The 25,266-nt window shown below is 33.6% G+C and overlaps 2 protein-coding genes across 2 annotated transcripts; one reads left to right on the forward strand and one right to left on the reverse strand.

The window, feature by feature from the left end:
- Window positions 1–81: 81 nt before the first annotated feature.
- wdfy1 (WD repeat and FYVE domain containing 1) lies at window positions 82–16,875 on the forward strand. The gene is made up of 12 exons (XM_087795030.1): window positions 82–274; window positions 2,888–2,955; window positions 3,022–3,095; window positions 3,259–3,313; window positions 6,329–6,479; window positions 6,554–6,666; window positions 8,187–8,313; window positions 10,955–11,060; window positions 11,122–11,223; window positions 11,286–11,416; window positions 12,537–12,645; window positions 14,733–16,875. Exons 1-12 carry the CDS (start codon window positions 138–140, stop codon window positions 14,790–14,792), a joined length of 1,233 nt encoding a protein of 410 aa, XP_087651156.1. The 5' UTR covers window positions 82–137; the 3' UTR covers window positions 14,793–16,875.
- On the reverse strand, window positions 16,872–24,097 carry dhrs12la (dehydrogenase/reductase 12-like a). Its single transcript, XM_087795032.1, has 10 exons — window positions 23,999–24,097; window positions 21,976–22,109; window positions 21,156–21,238; window positions 20,992–21,087; window positions 20,856–20,937; window positions 20,730–20,791; window positions 19,762–19,866; window positions 18,750–18,840; window positions 18,537–18,674; window positions 16,872–17,238 (listed from the first exon to the last, which is right to left on the reverse strand). The coding sequence occupies exons 1-10, from the start codon at window positions 24,052–24,054 to the stop codon at window positions 17,123–17,125; spliced, it is 963 nt and encodes a 320-aa protein (XP_087651158.1). The 5' UTR covers window positions 24,055–24,097; the 3' UTR covers window positions 16,872–17,122.
- Between the last annotated feature and the right edge of the window lie 1,169 nt (window positions 24,098–25,266).

Raw genomic sequence — 25,266 nt, forward strand, 5'->3', positions numbered from 1 at the left:
TTGTGTATACACGCGTTTTTTTTGTTGTGCGCACGCCCGCAGTGTTTACGGTAGCGCCGTCAGCTGATCCCCGGTCAGGAGCTCCGAAGCTTCAGCTGCAGGAAGGAAACACTGGCGAGTGTTGTTGTCAAACCACCATGGCTGCGGAAATCCACTCCAGGCCTCAGACCGCCAGGCCGGTTCTGCTCAACAAGATCGAGGGTCACTCGGACACCGTGAACGCAGCAGTTTTGATCCCCAAAGAAGATGGAGTTATTACGGTCGGCGAGGACAGGTGGGTTGAACCAAAACAAGCTAACTGTATGCTAGCGGGACGAGGCTAGTTGCTGGATTACTTTTAAGAACCCCTCAGCTAGATACAGATTAACTTAAATTATACTTAATTTAATAAATCTACTTTATTATTATTTTTAATGTATTTGTTGTATTGTTAAGGCGACGAAAAGCGAGGGGAGGTGGACCGTGAACGCACCACTTGCACCAAATAAACAAGGAACATAAAAATGTCTGTTAGCATCTGTTGACAGTTTCAGTTCGTCTGAGTCACTTTTAATTTAAAAATAATAAAAGGCTTGTTTGTTTCTAAGGTTAAACGTTGCATTTTCTGTTCGTTTTCAGCGTTTATCGACGTGATTTATAGCCGTTAAAACTTTACAGTTTTACTCTACATATGGTTCGACTAACAACGAGTGCTGTTCATGTCAATAGAATAGATGTAATAGATTAAAAAAAAAGCTCAAACAAAAGCATTAAAAATGTTTTTTAGTATAAAAGAAAAAAATACTTTTGCAATACAATACTTACCGATATAAATACATTTATTCCACCAATATGTACACTTTTAACATATTCAAACACAAGCAAAACATTTGTAGATGATTTAGAAATTTTATTAGGAGAATTTCAAATGCATATTGTTTGAATTGAAAAAGTATATTGCAAGTATTAAAGTAAAAAAAAACAGTTTATACAGAATCTTTTAATCTTTGTGTTGCTTTATGGGTTTGTTCAATTGTTGTTGTTGTTGTTGTTTGACAGCGATTCTAAATGTGTCTTTTATCATATTCATCTTTTATGTTATTGTCTTTCATTGTGTTTTCCTTTGTTTCGATCCGGTGTGAGATGTTGTGCACATCTCATTTGGTAACGTGTGTCTTGTTTCAATCTTGACTCTACATTGTGTTTAATAATGTCAAACAAGCAGATTAACTTATTTAATTAAAGGAATTCAATTAAATGAAGTGTTGCGACCAGTGTTTTCAAAGGGAAGTGGTGTTATTGAGAGTATTGTATAATATTTAATATCCAATGAATGCTATGACTACTGTTTAAACGTGTATATATATAAACATTAATGAACATGACAGATGAGACATTTATGAAATAAAAACAGTGTTAGCGTCAGTGTGGCGACGTTAATTAAGGCTAAGATGTTGGATTAAGAATGTAAGTGTCTGGTAAACAGAAGACAACCTTTGAAGTTCATAGATCTGATGAAGAAGAACACGCGTGTCTGAGGAAGATTTACAAGATGTGTTGATGTGAAGGAGGATCAACTGACATGGCAACCTTTCATGGGAAACTCAGAAAGACAGAAGATAAATGGATGGATGGAAGGATAGATGGACGGAGGGATAGATGGGTTGATCAATAGATGGATGGATGGATGGATAGATGGATGGATGGGTAGAAAGATAGATGGGTGGATGGATGGATGGATGGATGGATGGATGGATGGAGGGATAGATGGATCGATAGATGGATGGGTAGATGGATGGGTAGATGGATAGAAAGATGGATGGATGGATGGATGGATGGATGGATGGATGGATGGATGGATGGATGGATGGATGGATGGATGGATGGATGGATGGATGGATGGATGGATGGATGGATGGATGGATGGATGGATGGATGGATCGATAGATAGAAGGATGGATTGAGGGATAGATGGATCGATAGATGGATCGATAGATGGATGGATCGATGGATGGGTAGATGGATAGAAAGATGGATGGATCGATGGATCGATGGATAGATAGATGGATGGATGGATGGATGGATAGAGGGATGGGTGGATGGATGGATGGATGGATCGATAGATGGGTGGATGGATGGATAGATCGATGGAAAGATGGAAAGATGGATGGATAGATAGATAGATGGAAAGATGGAAAGATGGATGGACAGATAGATGGATCGATAGATGGATTGATAGATGGATGGATGGATGGATGGATGATAGATAGACTGATGGATGGATGATGGATGGATGGATGGATGAATGGACAGATATATATACGGATAGATAGACAGATGAATGGATGGATGGCTCTATACATTTCATTACTTACTTATTGATGGATTGATGGAGGGATGGATTGATGGATAGATTGACCTTATTAAGAAGATCAGGCATCAATTAACGCTTCATGTTTGGATTAAAAATGCAGAATATAAATCATTTATATAAAGTTATCACACGTCATATGTGAACAAATGTACTTTTTTCTAATTTATCATCGGTTTTTAATTCTATTTCACTGCTAAGAGTTTCCTGTTACACTCGTGTTTCTAATAGTTAAGACTCAGAACTAACGACTTATACATGTTAATCAAAAACAAACACTAGAACAAACAAGGCTTGTGTATTTAGAGAATGTTAAGTAACTATAATGTGATCTGAGAATAAATTGTCAAACAATAAAAATAAATCCATATCAAAGGAAAAGCGATAATTAAAAAAAAGGAGACTTCATGTCATTTTTCTTTTCTATAAACTGCTGGACTCTGAATGACCTCGGAGTCTGTTTTCCTTCAACGGGATCCGTTTGAGATCCCGGGCGATCCCGTCCTGGTCAGTGTTTTACGATCCTCTCGTCCTCAGAACCATCCGTGTGTGGCTGAAGAGAGACAGCGGTCAGTACTGGCCGAGCATCTTCCACCAGGTCTCGTGTGAGTAAAGCCGACTCAGAACCGTCTGATCCGGACTTGGATCCGCTAACAAAGTCTCCCCTCCAGCTCCGTGCTCCTGCATGTCCTACCACCACGACAGCAGACGCATCTTCATCGGGCAGGACAACGGGGCCATTGTGGTGAGTCGGGTCCGACTGCGTGGCCTCGGGGAACGATCTTTTGATTTGGTTGTTCGAACGACACTTCAAGGACGTTCATATCTTGAATATCTGCGACAGTTTCTCCCTTGAGGGCTTTTTTTTTTTAATTGTTTGTTCTAAAACCAGTTCTTTATGCTCTCAGGAGTTTCTCATCTCTGAAGACTTCAACAAGATGAACCATGTTAAAACGTATCCGGGTAAGTCCTCTCTTCCTCCCGCTCCTACGTCCCCTGAGTCTGGTTCTGCTCCAACATTCTTCCTGATATAAGAGAGTTGATGATGATGATGATGACACAGCCATATTTTATTCTCCATACTGTACATACTACATACTCCATACTACACAACGGCACTTTATCTTTTATTTTGCTTTGAAATCATAGTTTATCAAAGTTATTTTATCGTTATGTTTTAGTGTTTTAAAAAATAAAAGGCGTTCTAAAATGAATGTGCAAATATTCATGACGTTTTTTGTGCTGCATATAAACTTCCGGGTGCTAGATGGCAGCAGCGATGACTGGGGACAAGAGGATACAGTGACTCCAGCCGCTTTTAAAGCTGATGTTTGGACATATTTTGGTTTCAAAACAAATGAAAGCAGTTACGACTTTATCTATACTCATGTGGTCTGTAAATTCTGCAACACCAGAGTCAAGTACTCGACAATACTACACATATATACTTGTTACTACATATATCGTATTGTTGCCTCTGTATCGTGATATATTTTCTATCACTAGATTTTTTTTCGATACAAATACTAGTATCAATACAATAACAAATTAACTGCGATCCTGGCGATGACTGAGGACGAGAGGATGCTCCAGCAGCTTTTAAATCTGATGTTTGGACATATTTCGGTTTCAAAACGAATGAAAGCACGACTTTGTCAAGAGTCATGTGGTCTGTAAATTCTACAACACCAGAGTCAAGTACTCAACAATACTGCAAATATATACTAGTTGCTACAGTATCACTATATACAGTATATCATATCGTTGACCCTGTATCATATATATGTATTGTATCGCTAGATTATTCCTAATACACATCATAGTATCGATACAATAACAATTTAACTGTGATCCTGGCGATGACTGAGGACGAGAGGATACAGTCGACTGCAGCAGCTTTTTAAGCTGATGTTTGGACATATTTTGGTTTGAAAACAAATGAAAGCAGTTACGACTTCATCAAGAGTCATGTGGTCTGTAAATTCTGCAACACCAGAGTCAAGTACTCGACAATACTACACGTATTTCTTTGTTCCTACAGTATAACAATATATCAAAGTACATCGTATCGTTCCCCATGTTTAGTGATTCATACTGTATCACCAATAAATACCGCTACTGTAATATTTCCAGAGATAACTCTTGACCCAGTTCCACGTCATACTTTGTTTTCTTTCTAAATCAGATCCCGTAACTCATGCACTTTTAAACATCAGCTGTTAACTTGTTATGTCCAACAGTTTAATGTCGAACGACCTTCAGATAAAAACGGTAAAAATAAATGATATAAAGCTTGTTGTGTTTCACTCATTTTCACTAGTTTACAGGTTTATTCTTTGAGTAAACTTGACTAAAACGAGCGTCTTGTTGTGTCAAGAGTCACAGACTAATGTTACTCCAGACAAAATACCATCTTCTTCAAAAAAACAAACATCTTTCAGACAGTAATAATCAATAGAAGAGAAGAGCTCTTTCTTTGTTCTTCTTAAGCTCAGAATCCCGACCTCGGTTTCATGACTTTTCTGTGACTCAGAGAATTTATCTTGAGATCAGCTCGCCTTCTTTTCTTTCCTTTTTTTTTTTTCCTCTCGATTTTTTTACCACTGGAATGCTCCATCTGGTTTCAACAACTTTGACACTCTTTCCGAAACAGCGGATGTTGAAAAGGAGCAGAATTTGGCAATCGATCTTTCTGAAGGTCTAGTTCTCAGCAGACTATATCAGAGATCTTTGTTGTCATCTTAAAGAAACAGTTACTTTTTGATTGTAACAGAACGACTGAGCATCACCAGCAGTTATTATTAAATTGTTTGATTGATTATAATTGAAAATTGTTTGATTATAGTTGAAAATTGTTTGATTATAATTGAAAATTAGTTTATTACGGATAAAAATTGTTTGATTTTAGTTGAAAATTGTTTGATTACAGTTGAAAATTGTTTGATTATAATTGAAAATTGTTTGATTATAGTTGAAAATTGTTTGATTACAGTTGAAAATTGTTTGATTATAGTTGAAAATTAGTTTATTACGGATGAAAATTGTTTGATTATAGTTGAAAATTGTTTGATTACAGTTGAAAATTGTTTGATTATAATTGAAAATTGTTTGATTATAGTTGAAAATTGTTTGATTATAGTTGAAAATTGTTTGATTACAGTTGAAAATTGTTTGATTATAGTTGAAAATTGTTTGATTACAGTTGAAAATGGTTTGATTATAGTTTAAAATTGTTTGATTATAGTTGAAAATTAGTTTATTACGGATGAAAATTGTTTGATTACAGTTGAAAATTGTTTTTTACAGTTAAAAATTGTTTGATTATAGTTGAAAATTGTTTTTTACAGTTAAAAATTGTTTGATTATAGTTGAAAATTGTTTGATTCTAGTTGAAAGTTTTTGATTGTAGTTGAAAATAGTTTTTTTCAGTTAAAAACTGTTTGATTATAGTTGAAAATAGTTTGATTATAGTTGAAAATTAGTTTATTACGGATGAAAATAGTTTGATTATAGTTAAAAAATAGTTTATTACAGTTGAAAATAGTTTTTTAAAGTTAAAAATGGTTTGATTATAATTTAAAATTGTTTGATTACAGTTGAAAATTGTTCAATTATAATTGAAAATTGTTTGATTATAGTTAAAAATGGTTTGAATACATGTTTTACACATGAATACAAATTTAAAAAATGAGTATGTTTACAATTGTAATAACATAGAAGTTGTGATCAATAATCACAATCACAATGTCAATGAAACGGCTCTTCTTCTAAAGGTGTGAGTCACACATGTAAACCTGTAGAAACTCATTATCTCGGGCTTTAGTGTGTCTTAGTGAGGATTAGAGGAACCACCAGCGCCGGTACTGATGGGATCAAGACAAAGTCGACTTAAACGCGGCTCATCCTCTGCCAACACCGTCTTCCTCACATGAACGTACACTGTACTGATCCACTAACACCTGTGTGTCTGTCCTGCAGCCCATCAGAACCGGGTGTCGGCCATGGTGTTCTCCATGGAGAGCCAGTGGGTCGTGAGCACGGGCCACGACAAGAGCGTGAGCTGGATGTGCACCCAGAGCGGCAGCATGTTGGGGCGACACTACTTCACCGCCTGGGCCTCCTGCCTGCAGTATCCTTCGTGCTGACTCGGCACAGATACAAACGTTTTTCTTTTCGGTCGTTTTTCCCTGAATCCACCCTCAGGTACGACCACGAGACCCAGCACGCCTTCGTGGGCGACTACTCGGGTCAGATCACGCTGCTGAAGCTGGAGAAGCAGACGTACACCATCATCACGACACTGAAAGGACATGAAGGTGAAGCTTATCAGTTCATGGCTGTGAGACAAACCTATTTCTAAGGCAGGGTCAAAGTTCATCAGTGTTAGCGGATTAACATATTATAACTTTATTTATGAAATCACACGGTGACCCAGAAGAACAAAAATGATGCAACTTCATTCAGGAAATTGTTAAATTTCCTGCAACAAATATGAAAACTGAAACTAAATTTGAATTTTCTGGAACACATTAACAAAGTCAGTAATTTTGACTGATGGATTGTTTCTTTTGAAAAAATATTACAAACTCTTCAAACTTTGTAATTGTTTCAAACTCTGGAACAAATTGACAAAAAGTACAATGTCTGTAACAAAATTTAAATTTTAAGGAGCAAATTGAATAAATATTAAACTTTAAAAAAATCTACATTTTCCTGAAACACATTTACAAATTCTGTAATTTTGTTTAAGCAAGCAGAATTTTGTTTCAAACTAATTTCCTTAAACAAAGTTTCACAATCTGAAACATGATTACAATTTCCTAAAATTAAAATTTTATTTTAAAAAAATTAAAAAATCGATATTATTCAAAATAGTTGTTGAAATGTCAAAATCTTAAAAAAAAAAAAAAGCCTGAACACTTATGATTGGATCTAATTATTCAACATTTCAACATTTAAAATGTTAAACTCAACCATTCAATATTCAACTTCATTGTATTTTCCTCAACCTGTTAACAACATGTTTTTAAAACTGAAATGCAGTACATAATTTCTAACCTCTCGTAATCGAGTGAGACATTTGTTCCTTCTCAAGTTGGGATTGTTTATGACACTTGTATTACTAGTAACAACCCTTGATACACAAGATAGAAGCTATGACTCACTTTTAATATGTAACAAATGAATGGTGGATTAATATTTTTATACGTAACATTTTCATTTATGAATATCCTAAAACAACATTTGCCACTAAAATCAATATTAAATGACTTCTTATTACCTTTTAAATCATGTCAGGCCTTTTGAGCTTCTCTGGTATGTTTTAATGACTTACTTTTCTTTATCAGCGTAATTTAAATTTATAACTCATATTATTTTTTATTCTGGTTATTAGGGGTGTAAGAAAAATATCGATATATATATATATATTACGATATTTTCTTTCCAGATACTGTATTGATATTAAAATATCACTGTATCACTCCGTTAGTTAATTTTTAAAAGTCTGACCTCATAGTAAATGAAGGAAAATAAAGCTTTATTTTGCACATTCTTCAACATCGTGTTAAATATTTACTTTTAGTTCTGTAATTTGATTACGTTTAAAATAAGTACTTAATAAATACTCACTTAGAGCAATTACTCTAATAAATTATTCATTTTATCTACTTATCTGTTGCTGGGTCTTGATGTTTCTAAATGAAAAATCTCATTTAAAACTAGAAACTCAGTGCAAAGCTTTTTGATATTTAATAAACATCCTTAAATCCACCACTAGGTGGCGTTTCACGACCAGTCTGGGGTCCTTGATGTTAACACGCTGACTGTCTTCCAGGCACTATAGGGGCTCTGTGGTGGGACCCGGTCACGAGGCTGCTGTTCTCCGGGGCGTCCGACCACAGCGTCATCATGTGGGACATCGGCGGGCGTAAGGGGCGGACGCTTCTCCTGCAGGGACACCAGTAAGAATCCTTTCAAAATAAAACACAAGAGGGATTTATTGTTGCGTCATCTCGACAAACATATGTGAGGCTACGACATGTTTTGGTTTGTTTTTCAAATCCCTTCAGTGTCTCCTTCATCTCGCTTCTTGTCACAGAGCGTGTCGGCAGCAGCTGCTGCGTGTTGTTATCGTTCAGAGTCAGACATGTTTACCACGTCTTTCTGACTTCAAGGTTTACTTTGACAAGACAAAGAGCTTCTGACATCATGGCAGGATTTTACTTGTTATTTATTTTTTATTCTGAAGTCACTCAACTTCACTTCTGTAGAAATGGAAAATAATGCTTTTTTTAATTTTCTCATTTTTTAAAATACTGAAATTAAAGTAGTATTAGTATTCAAAATTAGTATTCAAAATTTGTTTTCGAGGTACATAGTAGTACTTTAAGAATGATATTTCAGTTTGTCACCAACATTTATATCTAAATCTAGTATTTGCAAGAATCTGGCGATAACATACAAATCACGATACATGTGTGACGATATGATGTATTGCAATATATAAAACAACACTTTTTCTGGCTTTTACAACAAATAAATGAGCAAATACTTTCTTTTTTCAAATGTGTTTGTAAGAAAGTGATTCTCGAAAATGTTAAATAAAAATGTAAATTTATATTAACAATGGAGCAACATGTAATATCCAGTATCTATCAGTGTCTTTTCACTCATTGCTGCCATTTAGCTGGTTTTGGTGTTAGTTTTGCTCTAAGGAAAAGACGAATGTTGCCAACTAGTGGCCGGGGGTTTAATTACACCACACAAAAGAATAGGCACATTAAATATTTGAGAGTTAACTGTAAAATAAAACATCGAATGATTGTCTTTTATACACACACTATTGAAATATAAACCATAAAATAACTGGACTAAAATAAAATGTCATATCAAAGGTAAAAATAATATAAATTATGTTTTATTTATTTTAATATTGATACAAAATCGGGATAAAAATATTGTTATATATCATTATATCGATATACAGTATGAATGAAAGAAATTGGAAAGATGGTAATATTGAAAGATAATAATAGTAATAAGAAAAAAAAGCAGATGTTGAGATCTCAGTCACTTGTAATAATACTCACCTCAGTTAGTAAAATTGGGAATATTAATGAACATAAACTAGTTTTGTTTAAGGTAAAATTTTAAGCTATATTGTAAAGAAAATTGTTCCAGAAAAACTTTCAATATTGGATTTTTTTTTAATTAAATTATTCGATAAAAACAAATTCAACCTTTAATACAGAAATGATTGGATCTAAATCAACATTTCAACATTTAAAATGTTAAACTCAACCATTCAATATTCAACTTCCTTGTATTTTTCTCAACCTGTTAACATGTTTTTAAAACTGAAATGACAAAATATATTCATGAAATTGTACATAAATTAGTTTTGTTTAAGGTGAAATTTTAAGCTATATTGTAAAAAAAAATTGTTCCAGGAAAACATTCAATATTGGATTAAAAAAAAAAAAAAATTAAATTAAAACAAATTCAACCTTTAATACAGAAATTATTGGATCTAATTTTTCAACATTTAAGATGTTGAACTAAACCAATCAATATTCAACTTCCTTGTATTTTCCTAAACCTATTAACAATTTGTTCTTTTTTCTGAAATAGAAATGACAAAATACATTTATGAAATCCTACGTAAACTAGTTTAGTTTAAGGTGAAATTTTAAGCTATATTGTAAAGAAAATTGTTCCAGAACATCTTTCAATATTGGATTTTTTTTAAATTAAATTATTAGATAAAAACAAATTCAACCTTTAATAAGGAAATTATTGGATCTAATTATTCAACATTTCAACATTTAAAATGTTAAACTTAACCATTCAATATTCAACTTCCTGGTATTTTTCTCAACCTGTTAACATGTTTTTAAAACTGAAATGACAAAATATATTCATGAAATCGTACATAAATTAGTTTTGTTTAAGGTGAAATTTTAAGCTATATTGTTCTATATTGAAAAATTGTTCCAGGAAAACATTCAATATTGGATTTAAACATTTTTTTTTATTAAATTAAAACAAATTCAACCTTTAATACAGAAATTATTGGATCTAATTTTTCAACATTTCAACATTTAAAATGTTAAACTCAACCATTCAATATTCAACTTCCTTGTATTTTTCTCAACCTGTTAACAACATGTTTCTAAAACTGAAATGACAAAATATATTCATGAAATCCTACGTAAACTAGTTTCGTTTAAGGTGACATTTTAAGCTATATTGTAAAAAAAATTGTTCCAGGAAAACATTCAATATTGGATTTAAACATTTTTTTCTATTAAATTAAAACAAATTCAACCTTTAATACAGAAATTATTGGATCAAATTTTTCAACATATAAGATGTTGAACTAAACCAATCAATATTCAACTTCCTTGTATTTTCCTCAACCTATTAACAATTTGTTCTTTTTTCTGAAATAGAAATGACAAAATATATTCATGAAATCCTACGTAAACTAGTTTAGTTTAAGGTGAAATTTAAAGCCTTATTGTGAAGAATTGTTCCAGGAAATCATTGGACTCAGTCCACGATCATCTGAAGTTGAACCATCTTTCTTTCTCTGGCCCTCAGCGAGCGAGTTCAGTCTCTTCGCTTCCTCCAGCTGACCAGGCAGTTGGTGTCGTGCTCGTCCGACGGCGGCGTGGCCGTGTGGAACATGGACACGCCCAGGGAAGAGGTGTGTGTGTGAGTGTGTGTGTGTGTGTTCGGCAGCAGCTCACGTCCGCTCACGTCCTCAGGCGCCGCAGTGGTTGGACAGCGACTCGTGCCAGAAGTGCGAGCAGCCGTTCTTCTGGAACATCAAGCAGATGTGGGACACCAAGACGCTGGGCCTCAGACAGGTGACGCGATCACGCGACCGCCGGCCGGCGCTCGTGACTCACGGCGTCTTCTCGTGTTGCAGCATCACTGCAGGAAGTGCGGTCAGGCCGTGTGCGGGAAGTGCAGCTCTAAACGCTCCACGTTCCCGATCATGGGCTTCGAGTTTCCCGTGAGAGTGTGTGACGCGTGTTTCGACGCCATCAAAGAAGAAGAGTGAGTCCAGGAGTGACGTCAGAATGTTTAAGTGTCGGATTTATTTGATTGAACTCATGTTTTTTTGTTTAAGCTTTGACTTATTCTTTGATATAATTGAATTAAACAGTTTGCATATAAAAAATGTAAATCTGTTTTAACTAAGTGTTTAAATAACTTAAGTTTAAATTTGTTTTTAATAATCTTTTCAATAATTTGTATATTGAACGTTTACATTTATTTGTCGTGAATAATTATTTAAATAATTTGCGTATTTAAATCTTAAATTCCTTTTTTTTTTAAATAAATGTTTCAGTAATCTGTATTTTTAAATTTATTTTTATTTAATAATCATTTCAATGATTTGAATATTTAAATTTAAAATTCGTTTTTACATAATATTTTTTTCAATAATTTGTATATTTTAAGATTAAATTGTTTTTTATTTAATACTTTAATTCAATCATTTGTATATTGAACGTTAATTAGTTTATCATATGTATATTGGAATTTTATTTTGTTTATCTTGTTTCACTCATTTGTTTTAAAGTTTTAATTAGTTTTTATCAAATACTTCAATAAACCATTTGGTGAAGAAAGGTTAAATTTTTTCATTTTTACAAATTGAATATTTTCAAAATTGTACTCATTGAAATTCTAATTCTAATACTATCAGAAAAACATTTTTTTTAAATCTATTATTGAACTGCTACTTCAATAATATTATGTACTATTATGTATGCTACTTGAAAATTCCACTTTTAAATAAGTAAGTAAGTAAATAAGTAATTTGTATTTATATAGCGCTTTTCCAGACCAGGGTCACAAGGCACTTAAACAATCAAAACAATATTCAATAAAGTATATACTTTAAAGGTCAAAAAAAGTACCGGTATTTCCAACTTAATTCAATTAAAAATTCAATTCAATTTCAGTATCCAAATAATTGAATAATTAAATGTAATTATCCTAAAGATATTTAAATGCTTACAAAACAACAAGATTTTAATAAAAAATAAATAACAAATGTTAAATTCCTCGATCTTATTGTTCTGGTCAGATATTGATATGTGTGTGATCATGTGTGTGATCATGTGTGTGATCATGTGTGTGTGTGTGTGTGTGTGTGTGTGTGTTGCAGCCGGACGCCACTGGCGTCGTTCCACGAGGGGAAACACAACATCGCTCATATGGACATGGACCCGTCCAGAGGCCTGATGGTCACTTGTGGAAGTGACCGCATTGTAAAGGTGAACAAACGGCTCTTTGTGGTTCTGAAGTGAAACAACAGCCTTTTTATCAGAACCCACGACCTTTGGCCCGGTTCTTTGAGGTGGAGAAGTCGTGTCGGTGACGAGTACAGACGGGGTTTCAGTCGAGGAAGAGAAGAATATCTTAGAGTCTGAACCGGAGGTCGTTGTTCGAGTGTAGTTGATGAATCATTTCTGTTTTTAAAATTTCCTTTCAAGTGTTTCTTCAGGGTCGTGAGTAGAAACGTCTTAGTAAAAAAAATGTTTTTTAAAGGATATTTATATCAAAATGACTTAAAATTTGCCAATAATTGTTCATTTATGATGTTATAAACTCCAGAGTCGACTATTATTTAACTGTCGTGAGCTCATCATCTTGAACCTTTTCTCTATAAAGACTTTAAAATGACTTTTTCAATTAAAGAATTTTCTGTCTAAACTTTGACAAATATTGAATTTAACAAATATATTAAATATAACACAAATATTTAAACCCATGCCCATGATTTTAAATATCGTTTACTAAAACGTGCATCAACAACAAACTTTAAATAATAAATTTATCCAAATTGCAAAATGGAAGCCGTTTTGTTTTTTTAGTGTCATCATAATATTTATTAAAACTATATATAATTTTCTTATAGCATGTAATTATTTGCTTAAATAATCTTATTCCAAAATTTCAAGAGTAAAAGGCGGAATTTGTTATTTTATCATTTAAATTAAAAAAAATGAATATTCAGAGTTTAAAATGATAATTATAATCATAAAAAACAGGTTTTCTTTATTGAATATTTTTTTTAGTTATACTTATCCTAAAAGAGGAGTTTGTTAGAAATGTCCTGGAAGTGAAAAGAGTGTCAGATCGACTGATGAGTCTAAAGCTTGAAATTGAAGATGTTAAATGTTATTAGTGGCTATGCCCCACGGGTGGGATGTAAGTAAGTAAGTAAGTAAGTAATTAGTATTTATAGAGCGCTTTTCCAGACCAGGGTCACAAAGCGCTTAAACAATCAAAAAAATACCCAATAAAATAAATACTTAAACGGTTAAGTCAACACTGAGACAAACACAAGCCTTACACCCCAGCTCGGGCTCTGAGGTCTGTGGATCAGCATCTACTTATGGTTCCACGCACACGGTTCAGGACCAGAGGAGAGAAATCTTTTCAGGCTGTTGCTCCTAAGCTTTGGAACGATCTTCCTCTCTCTTTGCGCTTGATGGATCTACTGACTCCTTTAAGAAACACCTTAAGACGTTTCTATTTGTACAGGCTTTTCCTTGATTTTCTGGAACTCCTGTGTTGTTCTCAGTATTATCTTGATCTTTAAAGTATGTACTTTTTTGAATATTGTTTTGATTGTTTAAGCGCTTTGTGACCCTGGTCTCGAAAAGCGCTATATAAATAAATATTACTTACTTACTTACTTACTTACAAGAGTCTAAAAGGAAAGACCTGCATGAATAAAAATGTCTAGAGATGTTTCTTGAAGGAGTCGTAGTGAGTGAGATGAAGTGATGCTGGATGTCCTCAGAGGTGAGAGAGCAGTAACTGGTGCAAACTTCAGTGGACATGTTGGTGCAGGAGTCAGAGTTGAAGTGATGGACAGGTTTGGGATCCAGGACAGGAACACAGAGCGACAGATGCTGGTAGACTTTGCAAAAAGGATGGAAATGGCTGAAGTGAACTTCTGTAACTTCCTTGTATTTACTTAAACCTGTTGTTCTTGTTTCTAAAATATATCTCTTTTCTTATTTCAAATGTCTGCATAAAGCACAAATATGTATGAAATCATTCATTTTATGTTATATTTATTAACGTTTATTTCATAACTTTGTGAAATTAGTTTTTTAGTTCAAGTTTAGCCTTATTTTTATTGACAGAAGCTAAATAACAAGTGAGAAAAAGTGATTTATTAAAGCAATATAAACATTATATTTGGTAGTAACTCCATCATTATCATTAAAGTGTTGGAATTCTTAAATAAACTTATTCAAGGTTTTTAAACATCGACACGTGATTCTTCTCTTTCAATGTACTTTTCTTACTTCCTCTCCTTTTTTTTTTCTCTCTCTCTCCTCCACAGATCTGGGACATGACGCAGGTGGTCGGCTGTAGCTTAGCAACAGGCTTCTCTCCGCGCTGATTGGTCCGAGCCGGCGCTTCATAGCCCCTCCCACAAGATGAACCACAGGCCACCCTCCCGTTGTCACGACAACGCCTCTGTATAGTATCTCGCCTGGACATCATCTGTGCGTGTGTGTGTGTGTGAAGGTGTGTGTGTCTCCATCAATCAAACCCAGAACACTCGAGCACAACCCCAGAGTGTGAATGTGTGGGAGTCATTTTTTTGTGCGTCTACGTGGAACATTTCTAATATTTCGGCTCATATTTATGACATCATCATCATCCTTTATGACATCATCATTATCCTGTAACGGCAGCGACCCCCCCCCCCCCCCTCGTGTCTCTCGTCGTTTTGTATCCCCCCCCCTCCGCTCGGATCACTCGCTGGCCTTAAATCACTCTCAGGAGGTTTTCGACGAGTGGGGTCACGGGGAGGGGTTCCCAGGTGAGGCTGCGTTGCCACGGCGACGGCCGCCGGGGTCATTTCAACGAGGCATCCCGATCATTTCATTCTCACTCCACGGAGACGACGAGCCGCGCGAGAATTACTTTGTCCTGCGATGAGATTCGATTCCAAGTGAAAACTTTATTTAAAAGAAAAAAGTGGACGACGCACGTCAGAGCCGCTCGTGTTTCCTTCTGAAGGCCTTAAGAGACGTGAAGCCTTTTCTTTGGTCGACGCGACTGTTTCGTACTTTCATCTTAAATCTTTAACTCTAGTCACATTCCAGGTGTTTGATCATATAGTGGTTATTTATATTTGTCATATTTATCTGTTTTTTTTCCTCCCCCAATGTAACGACGGTCCGTAAATAAAATAGATTTCTTGCATGTTTTTGTTCTAAATTTTCACAAGAAAAACTACTAAAGATTAATTTTAGTGAAATTCTTCAAAAAAACTTTTTTTATAAAGATCAACGAGGAACGTTTTAAGACGAGTAGTATTTTCTTCCAAAATATACTAGTTTTCTGCATTTTATGTCAAATGAAATTTCACTTTCATCTCATTTTAAAGCATTAAATCAGTCGGTTAGGTTAGAAAAACCTGCATTTATTTAAAAAATATATATTTAGTTAATGTTCATATTTAACTAAACCTTTTCCTGAATTAAATATTGATCCAAAATCTTGGGAAAATGTAAATTATAAACAATTAAACATAGATTAATTAAATTGTGACTGAACTGAAACGTAATAATAAAATATATTTTTTTTAAATGTTAATTTTACAATGTATGGCCTACATTTTTAGTATAAAACAAGTATATTTTCTTTATTTTTTACCTTAAAAAGTAATGAATAAGTAGAAGTTATTTTAGAATCTAGAATTTACCATTTTAACTAAAAAGCTGGTATAACATTTTGAAAATTGACCTTGAAAAATATGAACTAAATTATAAAACAAGTTCAAAAACTAGTTTTTTCAAGTTCATTTTAAATAAATATTTGTGTTATACACAAAATAAAATAATTCATAACATAATAATTATAAAGTTGACCTTGTAAGTCTTCATTTTAACTAATCATATATTTGAATAAATATATATATATATATATATATATATATATAAAAAGTTGAAATGACGCTAACGACTTAAGAAATAAATTCTGAAAAACATTTTTTTTTAAATCTAAATCTTTGTTTATACTTAAATATTGGACTTTGACTAGAAAAAAACCTTCAACAAGTTACTATTTTGTTTTTACTGCTTTGACTATTTTAACATGAAACTAAGTAACATTCCCTGTGATTTAAGTCGACCTGGTTGTTCGGAGATAAAAGTAGTTTTAAAGTTATTTATTCGTTCTCCAGTCGCCTCTAAAGTCTCAGCATCAGGAGCCTCTTCAGGGGTCAACAGGGTCATCGAGGTCACTGCCAAACATCCGTCACCACATGTTTTGACACCGGGATGAATGTCGACACGAGACGAGGAGGTCGAGTTTTAGTTTTCCTCTGATTTGTTCTTGTAAATAAAACTAAAAACAAACACTGATGTTGCTGATGTGCGTCTTTCAGATAAAAAAATGTGTATTTTTTAAACGGCTTTTGTTGACAAACACTAACTGAGATTAAAAGAATCAATAAAGAGGAAGAAAATGTTTTTGGTTTTTCTTTATTAAAACACAGGTTAAGAGGTTTGAGGTGCAGGTGTTACTGAGGGTTACTGTCGTGTATGAAAACATCATGGACGAGTGACGGTTAGAGGACGAGGACAAGTGTGTGTGTGTGTGTGTGAGCGGTCGCATCAGATTCCCATCGGATCGACTTGTGGCGTCACACGTCGGACTGTTTTGAACACAGGTTAGCTAGTGTCTACGTTATAAATACTAGGGGGTTAGTCCTGCTGGTCAGTTGGGCTGGAACATCTTGGCCAGGTCCTCCAGCAGGGACATGAGCTTCTGCTCCTCCAGGGCCGAGCTCCGGGTCCAGGCCAGCGGCAGGTGAGTGGAGACCATCGTCCGGTCTGTGAGGAGACACTTGTTTACATGAAGGATCAGACGAGTCGCTGCTTCCTGATCCACAACCTCATCAAATATTTACTCTGGTCTCAGATCTGCTCCCTCAACACCCAGAGTAACATCATAGTATTAATAAATCATTATATTTAAAAGTAACATTTGTTTTATGATCTTAATAGATGATCAATGACTGCAAGTGTAAGTTTTTGTTTGTTTGTATTGTGTTTGTGTCTATTAGTGTGTCTATACGTGTGTGTGTCTATTAGTGTCCGTGTTTGTTAGTGTGTGTCTATACATGTGTGTGTGTGTCTATGAGTGTGTGTCTATTAGTGTCCGTGTTTGTTAGTGTGTGTCTATACATGTGTGTGTGTGTCTATATGTGTGTGTGTCTATTAGTGTCCGTGTTTGTTAGTGTGTGTCTATACATGTGTGTGTGTGTCTATACGTGTGTGTGTCTATTAGTGTCCGTGTTTGTTAGTGTGTGTCTATACGTGTGTGTGTGTCTGAGTGTGTGTCTATGTGTGTGTGTCTATTAGTGTCCATGTTTGTTAGTGTGTGTCTATACATGTGTGTGTGTGTCTATGAGTGTGTGTCTATATGTGTGTGTGTCTATTAGTGTCTGTGTTTGTTAGTGTGTGTCTATACATGTGTGTGTGTGTCTATGAGTGTATGTCTATAAGTGTGTGTGTCCATTTGTGTGTGTCTATTTGTGTGTGTCTCTATTAGTGTGTGTCTATTAGTGTTTGTCTCTATTAGTGTGTCTTTATGTGTGTGGGTCTATTTGTGTGTGTGTCTATTAGTGTCTGTATCTTTTAGTATGTGTCTATACGTGCGTGTGTGTTTGTTCGTGTTTGTCTGTGTGTTTGTGTCTGTAGGTGTCAGTAAGAAAGTAATCTGTGTCTATACGTGTGTGTGTGCGTGTCTGTAAGTGTGTGTCTATACGTGTGTGTGTGTGTGTGTGTGTCTATACATATGTGTCTGTTATTGTGTTTGTGGTTGTATATCTGTTTGTGTGTCTGTTCTTGTGTGTGTGTTTATATATATATAAGACTATGTGTGTGTTGTGTGTGTCTGTTAGTGTGTGTGTGTGACTCCCGGGTCCCTAACTGTGTGTGTTTATGTGTGTCTGTGTAAATGTATGCGTCTATTATTGTCTGTGTGTGCGTATATTTGTCTGCGTGAGTGTGTTTGTGTCTCTCTCTCTTATTTTTGTTTATTCATTAACAGCTTCACCAGATGAATTGTGTGTGTTTCTTTAAGTTTGTCGTCACTACACACATCATGATCACATGACTTCCCTCACCCTGATAGAAGCGTCCGCTGGGCTTCTTGACGGCGGCCTCGGAGACGGCGAGCCAGACCAGGGTGTCGGCTCCTTGCTCAGGGGTCCTCAGGCTCTCCTTCATGGAGCGGTGGAAGTCTGGCATGGCGTTGGCCACGGCTGTCGTGAAGGAGACAAACAAAACTTTCAACGCACGTGTGTTTCAGGTGCGACAGGTGAGCGCAGGTGTCATACCTGGAGTGTCCACCCAGCCGGGGTGCATGACAGAGAAGTGGATGTTGGTGTGAGTCTTGGCGAGCTGCTCCGTCATCACCACCTGCTGCCTCTGAACAAACACACAGAGGTTAGAAGCACTTGAACCTTAAGTCCAAAGAAACATGTTATTTAAGAAAATAATATATATTATTAATCATTATTCGTTGTGTTTAGTCCATTTTATCAACGCTCAGAAATGTTTAATAAAAAAAGTTAAAGTATATTTAACAACAAATAAAGTTTTACAAAATACTTTATTACGAGAATAAAGTCGTACAAAATACTTTATTACGATATTAAAGTCGTACAAAATACTTTATTACGAGATTGAAGTTGTATAAATACTTTATTATGAGATTAAAGTTGTATAAAAAACTTTATTACGAGATTATAGTCGTATAAATACTTTATTATGAGATTAAAGTTGTACAAAATAGTTTACTACGAGATTAAAGTCGTATTTACTACTTTATTACGATATTAAAGTCTTATATAATATTTTATTATGAGATTAAAGTCGACTAAAATACTTTATTATGAGATTAAAGTCTTATAAAATACTTTATTACAAGATTAAAGTCTTATAAAATACATAATTACGAGATAAAAGTCGTATAAAATAGTAAATGACGAAATGAATGTCGTATAAAATAGTTTATTGCGAGATTAAAGTCGTATAAATACTTTATTATGAGATTAAAGTCGACTAAAATACTTTATTATGAGATTAAAGTCTTATAAAATACTTTATTACAAGATTAAAGTCTTATAAAATACATAATTACGAGATAAAAGTCGTATAAAATAGTTAATGACGAAATTAAAGTTGTATAAAATAGTTTATTGCGAGTTAAAAATCGTATAAAATACTTTATTACGAGATTAAAGTCGTTTAAAATACTTTAAAACAAGTTTAAAGTCATACAAAATACTTAAAATACGTCTTTTTAAATACAATAATTACTACATTTCTGTCAATTTATAAAGTTGCCTTGTGTTGTGCGTAAACCATGGCTCCGTCGTAGTTTCCTCTCTCCGACTGAAGGTTTCCTGGTCGCAGCTTCTGCACCAACATTCCTCCTGAAGACACTGTGATCTGGAAACATCATGGAGTCGATGGCAAGTTAAATTATCTTATATAAGAACTAAATAAAAAACGAATGAAATACAATTCATTATTATTTATACTGTAACATGTGTATTACTATTATAAATTATATTTTTATGTATATTAAAGGTATATGTATATTTTAAAATATGAACATATATATATATATATTTATATATATATATATAAAGTTGTATAAAATACTTTATTGCAAGATTAAAGTTGTACAAAATACTTCATTATGAGATTAAAGTCGTATAAAACACTTTTTTACGAGATTAAAGATGTATAAAATATTTTATTACGAGATAAAAGTAGTTTTAAATACTTTATTACGAGATTAAAGTCGTATAAAATACTTTATTACAAGATTTAAGTTGTATAAAATACTTTTTTACGAGATTAAAGTCATATGAAATATTTTATAACGAGATTAAAGTCGTACTTAATACTTTATTACGAGATTAAAGAGGTATAAAATACATTATTATATGAATTAATATAATGAATATAAATAAAATAAAATATGATTAGATAGTTAGATAAAACTTTATTGACTTTATTGATCAATACAATATGATTAAAAATGAGATAATTGTACAGTAATGTAGTCATAATTAAAATAAAATCACTAATTTAATACAAATAACACAAATACAAATAAATAAATGAAAATCAAATTAAGTTAAAAAAACAAAAATATTATACAAGTCCAACGATTATGAACAAATACATTATTTTCACAATAAAAGCATCACGTGTGAGAGAATAAAAAATGTAGTTATAAACAGCATGTAAGTCTGAGATGATGCCTTCAAGTGCGTAAGAGCTTCTGGGGTTCATGAACTCACCACTCTGGGGTCTGCACTCTTCTCCAGCAGGGGGATCAAACTCTTGGTGAGAATATAAACTCCTACATGAGCAACAAAAGACATGAAACATCTCCTTCATGACTTCCTGCTCTGCTGGCGACTCACCCATGACGTTGATGGCGAAGCTCTTCTCCAGACCTTCAACGTTCACGTCCCTCTCGCTCATGATGGCGCCTGCGTTGTTGATCTGGGAGAAGAAACCAATGATCATCAATACTTGATCGATCAAACCAAATCTCACCAGGACGTTAAGAGCCTTGAACTTCTTCTTGAAACCCTCGGCGAACTCCCAGACCTTCCTGGTCTCGCACAAGTCCAGGATGTGCAGGTAGATCTCCTGAGTTTCAGAGGAAAATATGTTTTATTCAGACGATCATTTTCAGCTGATGATTGATCGTCAGAGACTTTGTTTCCGCTCTCCTTCACGATCTCGGCTCGAGCCTCCTCGGCCTTGTCCTTGTTCCTGCAGACCATGTGCACGACTCCTCCTGCACAGACAAAATATTATCTTATTATTTTTATTATTGTTATTTATTTTAAAGTTTTAAGCATTCGATTATTTTCTGGAATTATTTAGTTCAATTATTGTAATATTTCATTTTAAAATGTATTCATTCAAAGGTTGAATTTTTTCTTTAAATAATTTATTTCAGTAATTTGTATATTGATAAATTATTTTTATATTGAAAGGATGTTTTTTTATGATTTCAATTATTTGCATATTTAAAGGGATTCTTTTTTTTTTAAATAAATTCATTCAATTTCTTTTATTTAAAGGTTAAATTTTTTTTTTTTTAAATAATTGAATTCAATAACTTGTCTATTTAAAGGTTATATTTGTTTATTTTAATAATTTAATTCAATAACTTTTATATTTAAAGGTTATATTTGTTTCTTTAAATAATTTAACTCAATACATTTTATATTTAAAGGTTAAATAAGTTTATTTTAATAATTTAATTCAATAACTTGTATATTAAAATATTATAATTAAATAATTGAATTAAAAAAATGTCATATTACAATAAATTCGACCTTTTTAATTTAAGTTCTGGTTCATGTAAAGTTTTTTCTGGATTCACATATTTGTATAAAAAGAAAGTTGGATCTATTTTTCTTGAAATAATCTTAGACACAAAAGACCGTAACAACAAAATGACATGTTTATTATACTTCAACATTGTCTAAATACACTGTTAAATCATGATTGTACACATGATGATACCTTTCTTAGCGACGGCCAGAGCAGCAGCTTTTCCAATCCCACTGTTGGCTCCAGTGATCATGAAGGATCGTCCGGCCACCGACACTTCTAGGTCTTTCTCCAGGAACCGCTTGGAGGCCGCCAGGTAGCCATTCCTGCACACACACACAAGCACACACACACACAAACACACACACAAGCACGCACACACACAATGAATAGGGTTGTTTATTGGCAAGAATCTGGCGATACCATACCTATCACGATACAGGGTCAATAATACGATATATTGTGATGCATATTGATACTGTAGTACCAAGGATATATAAGTAAGCAAGTAATATTTGTATAGTGCTTGTGTGCAGTATTGTCGAGTACTTGACTCTGGTGTTACAGAATTTACAGACCAAATGACTCTTGACGAAGTCGTAACTGCTTTCATTTGTTTTCAAACCAAAATATGTCCAAACATCAGCTTTAAAAGCTGCTGGAGTCACTGTATCCTCTTGTCCTCAGTCATCACCGGGATCATCCGAGATTTCATTCGCCGGACGGTTGATTGCAGTAAAAAAAATGAATCGAATGCTGTGAATATTTTATTTGTTCATTTTTATATATATATATATATATATATATATATATATAAATAGAGATTATTATTATTATTTATACGTATATATATATATATATATATATATATATATATATATATATATATATATTTTATATGAGATATTTAGTCATAATTGATTTCATTCGTTTTGAGCACACCGTATCCTCTCGTCCCTAGTCATCTCCAGGAAATCGTGGGATTTCATTGTCACTTTAGCTGCGTCACGACTGCAGCCATCGAGATTTAATCGCAACACAAAAATGACAAACGCTGTGAATATTTGTAAATTGTAAATCATATAAAATATAAAATATAATTAAATTATTTTTAACACACTTTCTTAAAATATCAAACATAAAAGAACTATGATTAAAAATGAAATATTATTTTTTTTAATGTATCCATACAGTGCTGTTGACCATCAATATGTTATCATGAATAAACAACTGGATATTTAAAGTATTTATATTTTCTGACTCCTTTAATAAAGACATGTCTCTACTGTACTGACACAATGAAGGCGTGTGTGTGCCAGGCAGCATCTCTGATGAGAGGTCAACATCTGACAAGAGTGTGTGTGTGTGTGTGTGTGTGTGTGTGTGTGTGTGTGTGTGTGTCCACTTCAACAACAGCTATTGTGTTAGACGCCATTGTTGCGGTAACAACACAGCACTGTTCTACGGTGTCATGCCGAGACCTATTAGTGCAGGTCACAGCCAGAGCCTCTCTGGAGGACGAGATAACACAAGACAAAGAGGAAACGATCACAAAAGCGACACTTGAGACGACAGTGTTTACCGAGGTTTGGAATCCACTGTAATCTCCCTCTTGAATGGGATATTTATAAGTGAGGCTTTTATTATGAAGGGATTTACACACTTCCTCTTTCCTGTGCTACTCTACTCAGGTGTGACCTCCGAGATGTTCCTCACTCAGAGTGTGTCCCCTCAATAGCACCTTTATATTAAACAGATTTTGAAAGACTTGATCCTGATTCTCTTCCCCACGATAGTTTACTCTCAGAAGGAAGAAATGGTGTTTAATAAAGTTTCAATAAATAAAAAATAAAAGCACAGGAACAAAATACCATCAAGAAATCTTAAATATCTCTTAAAAAAAGGTGTTTTTTTATACATTTTTTTCCCCAGTAAATGTTAGAAGTTGATTTAAAACTTAACACACAAAACGTTGATCAGCATTAGCAACATTTTATTGTGTTTATTATATTTAATTCTGAATAAAAATGAAATTAATTAATCATTTTACTCTTTAACCTTCTAAAAAAGCAGTTTTGAGAAAGTTCGCACACACATTGGTATTTATCAAATAAATCTGTTGTTCCAGGAGAAGCCTTAAACTTAAAAAATATGATTTTATATATCTTAATATATAGTTTATTTAAACTCGCCCAAACAGCGCCCCCTCGCTTACCTGGTGAACTCAGTCAGACCCTTCAGGAACCAGGCGGAGTTTCTGTACAGAGACATGATGAAGATGCTGCTGCTGCTGCTTCTGTGCTGCCCCCGGTTCTGGACTGGTTCTCTTCTGAGTTCTGACCCAGACTTAAAAACAGCTGGACCGAAACCACGTGCAAAACACGTCGAACCCGGTGACTGCGACGTCTTTGGTGGCTCGCAGCGGCTGGTAGAAGTACTGCAGCATGAACGCTCTAAACGGCTATATGTAGAGTTGAGAATATATAAAATGTTACATATATTTTACTATTTAAAATAAAAAACATTAAACTCAATGCTATGTTTATCCCATAATGTAAATTGTGTAATATTTTATTTAAAACCATTATGATATAAATGCTACAAAACCAAAAAATACAAAATAATGAATACCTATAAAAAGAACAAATAAAAGAAAGATAAAAGGAGAAACTCTTTAAAAAAGATGAAGTTAAAATAGTGATAAAATGGTTAAATAGACATTGGAATTAGTGAGTTTTATAGTAATATTATCATCTCATCTTTTTGCTCAGGTTTGTTTTAGATAAAAATTGACATTAATGTTTGCAAAAAAGCGTTTAAAATGGTTGGAAGGTTATTCAAAATGAATTGCGTTTAAAGAAATCTAACTTTTCTAAATCTAAATTTTTACCACTTATCTTTACAACTGTAGCATTAGCTTAGCATTTGGCTTCAGAGACATTGATTAGCTTTTGCTTAAAAAGCTTTTAATGTAAATAAAGGTGTATTTACTTAAACACTATATCGGTAAAAAAGTCCAATAAAGAGCAACATTTACATGAACAATAAAACAACAGGAAGAAGTTCTTCAATTAAAAATACATTCCAGGTTGTACGATATGTTTTAAAATATATAAATATATTTTTCCTGCTTTAAATGAACATCAACATTTCAAGATAGACACAAAAACAACAACTATTTGACCACAATGGAAAAAACTATAAGGAATCTATCTGCATTAAAAAAAATTAGGTCATTAAAATAAAGAATAAAATTCACTTTAAAAGAAAAATGAAGATATTTAAATTTAGTAGCTTTGTAACTCTTATCCATACTTAAAAATATTGACTAAATACATTTACATTTTCATAATTAAAATGCACTTTTTTCGACAGTTAAAAATAGACACATATATTACAACAGTGTATCTATGAATGTGATTAAAAGCTTAAAAAAAACATAGAAATACGTCAAGTATGAGGTTTTAAGCTGTAATTATAGAA

This window comes from Callionymus lyra, chromosome 7 (genome assembly GCF_982586985.1).
Source record: "Callionymus lyra chromosome 7, fCalLyr1.hap1.1, whole genome shotgun sequence".
Classification (NCBI taxonomy): Eukaryota; Metazoa; Chordata; class Actinopteri; order Syngnathiformes; family Callionymidae; genus Callionymus; species Callionymus lyra.